This window comes from Micropterus dolomieu, linkage group LG05 (assembly GCF_021292245.1).
Source record: "Micropterus dolomieu isolate WLL.071019.BEF.003 ecotype Adirondacks linkage group LG05, ASM2129224v1, whole genome shotgun sequence".
Taxonomy (NCBI): Eukaryota; Metazoa; Chordata; class Actinopteri; order Centrarchiformes; family Centrarchidae; genus Micropterus; species Micropterus dolomieu.
The window spans coordinates 21788467-21797634 of NC_060154.1; the positions used below are offsets into that span (position 1 = coordinate 21788467).

Here is a 9168-nt window from a genome sequence, read left to right on the forward strand (position 1 = left end):
AAGATGTGGACAGAGCAATAGCTTAATAACCGTAATGACAATTCATGGCCTTGGTTCTCTCTGCATTGCCCCAAACTTTTAATGTTTTTAAGTCGGCAGCAAATCCTCAGATTGGCAGAGCAGGCTATGAGGCTCTGTAGGTGAGAACGTTTCCAGCCATGGTTGAGACCACAGTCCTAACAAGCTCCTTAGCTGTGACAGAGAGGTGCTGGATTAGTTGGCAGGTGGGTGCACAAAGCTATTAGTGAAGGTTACTCACTTCTGACTGGACTGAAGTCTCCTTGGCTGACCTTGGTGTCAGAGAAGGGCTTGAGGCTGGGGAACAGGATTAGGGAGAAGGACAGCAGGAGTACCTACCAGACAAAGAAAGTTACATTGAAGGATGGTCGGAATAGGTGCCAAATCCATTATTCACACTGAATTCACATCAAAGAGAGTTGTTACTTGAAAATCTGTGTGTTCTGCATACAGTTTGAGTGGCTAATGGTTTGAATATTCCCTCTGTGAATGTGCTTTCAGGTCGCAATGTTTTTTTAAAATCTTCTCCACTCATGTTGCCTCAGGCCTTGCACTTTATTCCATTTGAGTGATCACAGGCAATACATATTTTCTGTTCAGACAGTGTATTTTTCTTTATGGGGACTTGTCCACTGTGTACATGTCTAGATTAGCCTTCATTGACAGCTAATCCAGCTATACATGTTTTAAATGGCCTTTGGTTGCTATCAGTGGTTTTAGTAAGCTTGACTTGGCTATAACAGTGTTTTTTTTTAAATGAGGAGTCATATGGAGTGTCTGGGTGATTTATTTATCTGCCTGCCACAAACACAGAAGACATCCATACCAGTACACATGTCCCAGTCTGTGCAGTCTTGTTAGATGTATTCATGACCAGAGCCTGCAGCCTGCGCAACTGTTCCATTAGTGACCTGCAGAGAGGATGGGGTGGGTCAAAGAGAAAAGAAAAAGGAAAAAATTGTAAATTGTAAAAGACAGATAAATATAATTGGATTAACAAGGGTTTGAGGGAACAAGAGGGCAAGGCTAATTGCTAAAGGCAGTTTCTGAGTGGAAGAAATGTCAGCCAGGGGATTAAAGAGGAATGAATGACTGGAAATGGAAAGACAAGTATTTTAAAATCTCTCACATGTTGCATTTCTCCAGCTGGGACACTTTCCTCTGCAGCTCCTGGTTGTGTGCATTGCAGGCAGCCATCCTAGTGGAGATAATCCAGTCAGAAAATATAATTATCTCCCATATTTTAAAACTGCAATCAAATTTAAAACTGTCATTAAAGCTCCATTAAGCAATACGCATTTTAAAGCCAATTGAACACAAGAGTTTTAAAACCCCCTTTCTCATTCAGGAAGTGATTTGGGAGATTCTGGAAGATATAGTCCAACATTTACAAACTGCATTCACTTTGCCACACATTTTCCAAAGCATACATTACTGTAAGTCTTAGAACGTCCCACCTGTTCAGCACACAAAACACATGTACATTAAACAGTCCCTGCTTATAAATGCATCACCATGCATTGATAATATACAGCAGTGTAACATAGACAGCAGTCTCCGCAAGCTGATGTTTTAAAAAATTTTCAGCATTTTTGTCTGTGCGAGCTAATGATAGAGAGAGGCAGTAAGTGAGGGTAATGACATGTGACACGCCAGAATCGAACCACAGTTAGATGAAACGCTGGCAATTCAGGAAGCCACAAAGTGACTCTCGTCATGATTCACTGAACTGACCAAGCGCTGAATGGAGGTTATAGCAGGAAAACAAACGAAAGAAATACACTGTCTGTTTTGGAAAATGGTTAACATTTTAAATGTGTTGTTAATATGTAAAAACATGCAAAACAATAATCATGTCTCTTGTTACTCATTTATAAATCATATTCTTACCTGCTCTCCAGTCCATCAATATACTCCTTCTTCTTTTTCCTGCTCTCCTGGGCCGACTGCTTATTGCGAATCTTTCTGCGTATTTTCTTCAGAATCCTTTCTTCATACTGATTGACAGAGGAGGGAACGTTTTCATTTTCAGCCTCTGCGGGATAAACTGCGCTTACACTCATTGTTTAGGCATTGATAGCACTTTACCTTTGTAAGAGGTAGTTGGCTGGGTAGAGTCACCCCCTCCTTAGCCAAAAGCTTCTTCTCATCTTCATTGAGAATCAACTCTTGGATCGACTGTTGGGATGGGTGTGGGGTCTGGTGGTGAGATTTGAATAATAATATTTAAAATGTAATCGCTGCTGTTTGATTAAATCATCTCTCTGCCCCTGCAACTTTTCCTCCTCCTCCTCCTCCTCCTCCTCCTCCACTCTTTCTCCCTAGAGCCTCACAAGAAGTAGTTAAATGAGTGCAGACTATCAGGCCACCTTCGTCACTCTCATTTCATGGCTACCTCAAAGCAATTATTGTGTGAGAACCTAAGTTGCATTCTGCCACTCTCTCCTTCATCTTATTAAGCTGGGCTGCGAAGATGGGATCAATACCTGGAGCGAGCTGAAATCCACACCACTGCATACCCTAAAGTTTCAGAAGCACAAACACATTATTTTGCATGTGTATTCCCTTTATGATCTCCACTTTAGGACTTTTTTCTTAAATGATTTTGACAAAAATGATTTGTACAGTGATGCAGTGGTCAGCACGGTAGCCTTCTGGGTTCAAATCTGCCGACCGGCTGGGCCCTTCCCGTGGTGTATAAATGGTAGGTGTGATTGTGAGTGTGAAATATTGTCTGTCTTTTTGTGTCAGCACTATAATTGACTGGTGACCTATCCAGGGTGTACCCCGCCTCTCACTAAATGTCGTGACCCTTCAAATAATACGCGGGGATAGCTAAAGAATGAATGGATGGCGCAGCATAAGACTATATCTCCACAAAATGCAATTTAGTAATCTTGCAAAGCTGCAAACTCCCCACACTTTGAAGAGGTCATATTTCAAAACTCAAAGGGGAATTAACAAATTACTGAGTTCAAAAAGATCAACTTCAACAAAATACTATACACAGGAATTTCATTTGCCATTCCAAAGGCATCACCCCATGGTGAATCTATGATTTCACAGAGTGTGGTCACCCACTTGTTTTCACTGAAATCCACATGCGCACAGACACACACTAACTCACACAAACAGCAGGTAAACAGCAGAATGTGCAAACACACATGCAATACTACCACTCTGTCCAACTCCCACCACAACCAGAATACACTTACGGGCTCTGGTGTGCCAGACAGAAGAAGATCTTTTACAGTCAGCGGGAAGCCAGAGGACAGCTGCGGTCTATGTATATCAGACGGATATTGTGTAATCCTTGTCCTGCCTGTTGGGAAGTCGGGCTCCCAGCCATCTGCACCCACACAGACACAAGGATACACATGAAGCCCATGCAAACAAAGATCATTAAGACACACTAGTATCATTGTTTGGATTAAGTGATAAACAACAACAAGAAAACTAACAAATGACATTTAGACAAATAGTAATTACTGTGTTTGGTCCTCAATATGTGTACTTTTGTATAATGTGTAATTGTTTGAATATTTTTGTACAACATTATCCTACTTTATAAATTGTCATATTACATTTACATTCATCATAGTCTGCTCACAACTATGACAGGAAATCCCTATTTCATAAAGTGTAATCAGAATGAAATGATGATGTTATCAAAGCATAGTCCATTAACAGAATACTAACTGGCAACAAAATGATGTCGAGTTTGAACTGATTAACTGTTTAAGTAATTTTTAGTGGAGAAAATGTGTAGGTTCTCAAGTGTGAATATTTTGCTGATTTAATTTTGTTTTTCTCCTTTATAATACATTGTATATGTTTAGGTTTATGACACATCTGTTTGGACTCTAGGAACTTGTGACAAGCATTTTTTTCACAATTTGCTAACATTTTATTGGCCAAACAATATATTAACTGAATGAGAAAATAATCTGTAGATTTAGCGAAAGTGAAAATAATCATTAGTAGCAAACCTATATGTTATAATGTGTGGCATTATGAATGTTTTTCTAGTGGTTATTTGTGACTCACTGATGTCAATGGAGACGTTGGCTTCCAGGGCTGCCTTAGTTTGTGGCCTCGTACCGAAATACTGAGTGTCCCCATGGGGGCTCTCAGGGCGCTGAGGGCTGTCCATCTGGTCTGAAGGAGGGTCCTCGCTGATCCCGCTGTCACTGGGAGAAGGGGACCACAGAGGCGAGCCCGACACAGAATCACTTCCACTCAGGAGGGCATTGAGGAAGTCATTGTCTGCCTGTTCGGCTGGCTGCAGCATCTGCTGGGTGAAAATCCTAAGTGCTATCATTAGTCTGTCTATGTGAGATGACAACATGGCCAGAGGTGGGACAGGCTTTTAAAAACAGACAAAGACCCACAGTATGTCAAGGACAAACTATACACTAAACACAAAGAAATGGCTACTCATAGCATGTATGAGTGACGGTCTCACGCACAATTGGGTCCTGCATTGGCCAGGTGTGATGGTTGCCTGTTTCCTCATGACGGAGAATTCCATCGTTTTGATCAAACAGCCAGTCAAGCAGCTCGATGCCATCACAACCCTAAAATGAGATCATGACATTTAATGACAGCGTGCAGCACTATCATTTCATGCTTTTAGAAGCAAAGACAACAAGACTAAAGGTTTCAAATCCCGCCCCAGCTGGAGACGGTCATGATTACTGCCATGATCCTCCCTGAAAACGCTGTACAATGTTTCCCCAATCTGACCAGTTATCTGTCTGCCTCTGTGAACATTTTTATGTAGTAATTATCCCCAGCCCTTTCTAAATACAGGTATTTCTCTGTAGATTTAGGTAGACTGAAGATTTTGATGTAGGCTTTTAATTTGCTCTTAACCCATAACTGGCAAACTGCAATACAATAAAAAGGATAATGTTTGGTTATTTACCTGATCTCGGTAGAGCTCCATTGTTTTTTCTTGCTTGGGTGGCACACCAAAGAAGCTCCCAAGATACTGAGATCCAGCCAAAATATCCAATTTACTTTGTTGTGGATGAGCTTCGTCTCTGTTCCTAAAGGGTCTCCACTGAATCTCTCAACTCTTCATCTAGGGTCCAAAGTTTAAACTCCAACACAACACACCCAGTCAACTAGCTTGCTTTGTCCCCATTGGCTACAAGTAGATAAAATCGGACTGGTAGCCAAGAGTACACAACTAAGGAACTTCACAAGTTGGTCTATCTGGTGACGGAGGACATAAAGTCTCCACTAAGATGTAAAAAAACAGAAAGGTCAAAGTCTGTTGTTTTCTTTCCTCTTATTTTTTGATACCTTATTGACATAAGGCTAGCTCTGACCTTTGGCATATATTCATAACAATGGTCATACAATGGCCAGGTTCTAGAAAACAAAAGTCAACAACATTGCTTTAAAAATATTGCAGAATAAGAACACATCTGCCAATCTGTAACCGACTGAAGTATGTGTCAAAAATCATATCGTTTAAGTAAATAAATAAATAAATAACTGCACATAGTTTGCATTAGTGTGTAATGGTTCAGTTCTTCAGGAAACTGGATTATCAAGGAAATAATTTATTTGTACAATTGGGAATAACAAAAAAAGCATCCTGAGGCCTCTTAAAGCACTAATCAGCCTTTAAGGAGGCTTAAAAATATAAATGTACTGCAAAGTAATTGATGAAAACATAATTACAAAGACACAATTTGCACCCTCTCTTTATAATCTGGGATTTGTTTGAGGGTCTAATTATTTTTTTTCACCAAACCCGGAGTGTACCTCAGCAGTACGCAAACAAACTGCAAGTGTGCACTCAGTAGAGTACAGATATCTGCCAGATGTTTCTGGGGGCGTGTTAGTGGGGAACAGGAAGTGCTGGGCAGACTGTATGCATGAGAGTAGTGGAATGAAGAGGAGAAAGTATTTGTTGTGTAGTATTGTGCATGTTTTCTTATATATGTGTTTTAATAAATATTTTAGTGTAGTAGTCTCAGTTTTCTCTGAGATGCATAGAATAGTGTAATGGTATTATAACAGAGCATCATGTGTTCACTTAACTGTAGCTATAAACTTAATAAGGAAACAATAAACGATGACAAGTCCAAACTTTAACTGTAAACATTATTATATATTTAGAACATTTTGTTGTAACCACACAAAATAACACCCCCAAACAAAGGACAGTTAAATCGCACTCATTCGCAACACAATCAGCCTACCAGCACAGGAAACCTGGATTAAACTAACAAGAGTATATATGTGAGCTTCAGAGGTGCATTGCGTTTATTTGACTTGGTACATGGATCTTCTCGAATGAGACTCCCTGCTGCAGCACTACAGCATACATACAATAGGGTAGACAACACATGATAAATAACGTGGAGGGAGCACATTATTTGTCCTGTATTTAACTTAGCGATACAACCTCAGCAGGGAAGATTAAACCGAGCAGAGCCATGAGGAGGTGAAGGCTGTTGCTGAGGTTTATGTGATACAGCTACAGCGGCAGCAGTGATTATGAGCATGAAGGCCTTTAAATAGACCAACACATCAGCTTGCTGAGATTTGATGGGAATGATAAGCTATAGCTGTCAGCTGACACAGCACAGAGTTAGTGTCTTGCTGGGACTGGTCTATTGGTTTTTCATAAAAGAATGACATAATCATTATTGCTTTATTATCTGATGGAGGAAGGTTCCAAAGGGCAAAAGCTCTGCAATTACTCTACAAGCTGTTTTTTAAAACCTCAGCTCTGAAATAAAGCTCTATGACAAACACAGAATGTGTGTACAGTAGAAAACTGTTAAGGTCAGGTTTCATAGCCCCTACTTCTCTTTCTGTTATTGACTGTTTGTGGGTGTTTGTCAGGGTCTTCCCTCCAGGAATCTTACTCATGCTGTAAAAATGTAACATTTAAAAATGCATCAGTAATTGTTCAATAGTATGAACAAAAACAAATACGATGTATACTATGAGGTGTGTCATAAAATGCTGTACTAAATGTTGAAATTTGTCCACCACTTTGGTCTAGATTAAAATATCTCACCAACTATTGCATATATATTTATTTTTAAAATTAGCAACAGACATTCATGTCCCACTGAGGATTTTGTTATTATAACGTTGTTGATCCCCTGACTTTTAGTTTCACACCATCAGCATGCCTAAAAAATAATTTTTTAATTTGGGAAATGAATCACATTTCCATCAGCCTTAGCTGTGTTTAGTGCTAATTAGCAGATCTAAGCATGCTAACACGGTAAACTTATATAGTGAAAAGGTAAACATAATACTTGCTAAACATCAGCATATTAGCACTTTCATTGTGAGCATATTAGTATTTAGCTCAAAGATCTTAGTCTTATTGAATGTTATATGTTAACCTCTAAGGTCAAGGTAAGATGAGAGGTCTGATGAAGATACACATTAGAGACAATCAGAAGTTTTTTTTCTGGTTATTGTATGTTGTACATTATACCTCAGTAAAATATCAAGACTTGCTCACCAGCATCAATCCAAAAGTGTTTTTTTATGTTGAATAACAGCTACAGAACAAGATAAACTCACACTTTGCTGTGTAAGTCTCTATTTTGTGGGTTTGAAGTGGGTGTTGGGCTGGGATACATCAATTTCAAGAGCATACTGTACCACTGTGCACACTGCATATGCCTTTACCTGTTCCTCAGGAGACAATGTCTTCAAACTATAAGGTCAGCAGCTTGACAGCACTGTGAAATATTAATTTGAAGGTGTCTGGAGGGATGCAGCTGGATACTTAACTTACTATTACTACCACACCTACCTTTTTTTTATTAATTTACTATATGTCAGGCCATTAAAATTCCAGTCTCTAGGGAAGTCATAGACAGTTGTGATCCTTGTGAAGTGATAAGAGCCCTACAGGGGAAATAACAGCTAAAGATTCATGTAGGATGAATCTTTAGCTGTTATTTGGATATACTGACTACCTGTTGTTGTTGAGTTTTGACAGAGCACTATTTATCCTCATTTAAACGCTAATCTCTGCTGTGTTTCATATTCCACAAAATTTCAAATGAGGGTCAGATGACAACATATTCCTAATTGAAAGTTGGGGGAAAGATATATGGTAATGAGCCTCTGAAAACATTACCGTACTGAGATTTACAGATGGAGAAGACCAAATGCCAATCATTACAGTAAATGGCAGTGTGACAAGAGCTGTAAGACCTCACATGTGGCATGCACAATTTGAAAGAAAAAAAATCCCAGAAAACACACATAAACACACATCCCCTAAAAAACAAATAACAAAAGCTAATGAAATGAGATTTAAATATTCTGTGTTGTACATCAGTACTGATGCTTTTCATCCTTTTAAAAAAGGTTCAGTGTGTTACATCTCTGAGGATCTATCGACAAAAATGCAAAATAAGATCCATAACTATGTTGTCAGTGGTGTGAGACTTTACATAATAAACATTATGTTTTTATAACCTTAGAATGAGCCATTTATATCTACATAACCGCGGGTCCATGGACATGGACATGGACATTACCACGTTGCGTCGTCATGTTTCTAGAGCAGCTAAAAACTGATAAACAGTACTACAGAGCATGTTTCATCACTATGTTTTTCTAGTTCTACTTCTGGTAGAATTCAGGCAGTGTAGACACTTATCACTATGTTGAATACATACGTTCAAAGAAGAAGAAGTAATAATAATTTACAGCAGGGGTCGGCAAAGAAGTTTTGCATCGGAGCAATATTTTCAACCATTAGATTGATGAGAATATGAGTCATAATATTGACTACTACTGACATGTTGTTTGGTTAGCTCAGTAAAGTGCAGGACTTGCAACCAATGGTTGAGTGTTGAATCCCACCTCGGGACAACCTTTATTTTTCTCTCTTCAACAAATGGATTCTGCAGCGAATGTTTCTCAGATCACGACATGTGCTACACTGTTTGTGTTTCGGTGTTTAATCCGCAACTATCAACCTACGGACGCTATTAACTAATTCCCCAGTATCCCCAGACAGACAACATTTAGGGGAAACGTTTTCTGATGGCTCTTTCAGAGGTGTGTCAAGCAGTCAGCAGACTCTTTTAATGTCGTTCAGTAATGTATTTTGTTATTATTAATTTATATATATATATATATATATAT

The 9168-nt window shown here is 39.1% G+C and overlaps 1 protein-coding gene across 1 annotated transcript in view; it reads right to left on the reverse strand.

The window, feature by feature from the left end:
* creb3l3a (cAMP responsive element binding protein 3-like 3a) overlaps window positions 1-5015 on the reverse strand; it is an 8382-nt gene extending 3367 nt beyond the window's left edge. The window contains exons 1-9 of the mRNA XM_046050408.1: window positions 4946-5015; window positions 4488-4595; window positions 4066-4309; window positions 3234-3367; window positions 2107-2217; window positions 1909-2015; window positions 1148-1216; window positions 845-929; window positions 260-353 (exon numbers count right to left, since the gene is read on the reverse strand). Coding sequence (XP_045906364.1) covers window positions 260-353; window positions 845-929; window positions 1148-1216; window positions 1909-2015; window positions 2107-2217; window positions 3234-3367; window positions 4066-4309; window positions 4488-4595; window positions 4946-4966 — 973 coding nt within the window. The 5' untranslated portion in view covers window positions 4967-5015. The remainder of the gene's footprint in view (window positions 1-259; window positions 354-844; window positions 930-1147; window positions 1217-1908; window positions 2016-2106; window positions 2218-3233; window positions 3368-4065; window positions 4310-4487; window positions 4596-4945) is intronic.
* Between the last annotated feature and the right edge of the window lie 4153 nt (window positions 5016-9168).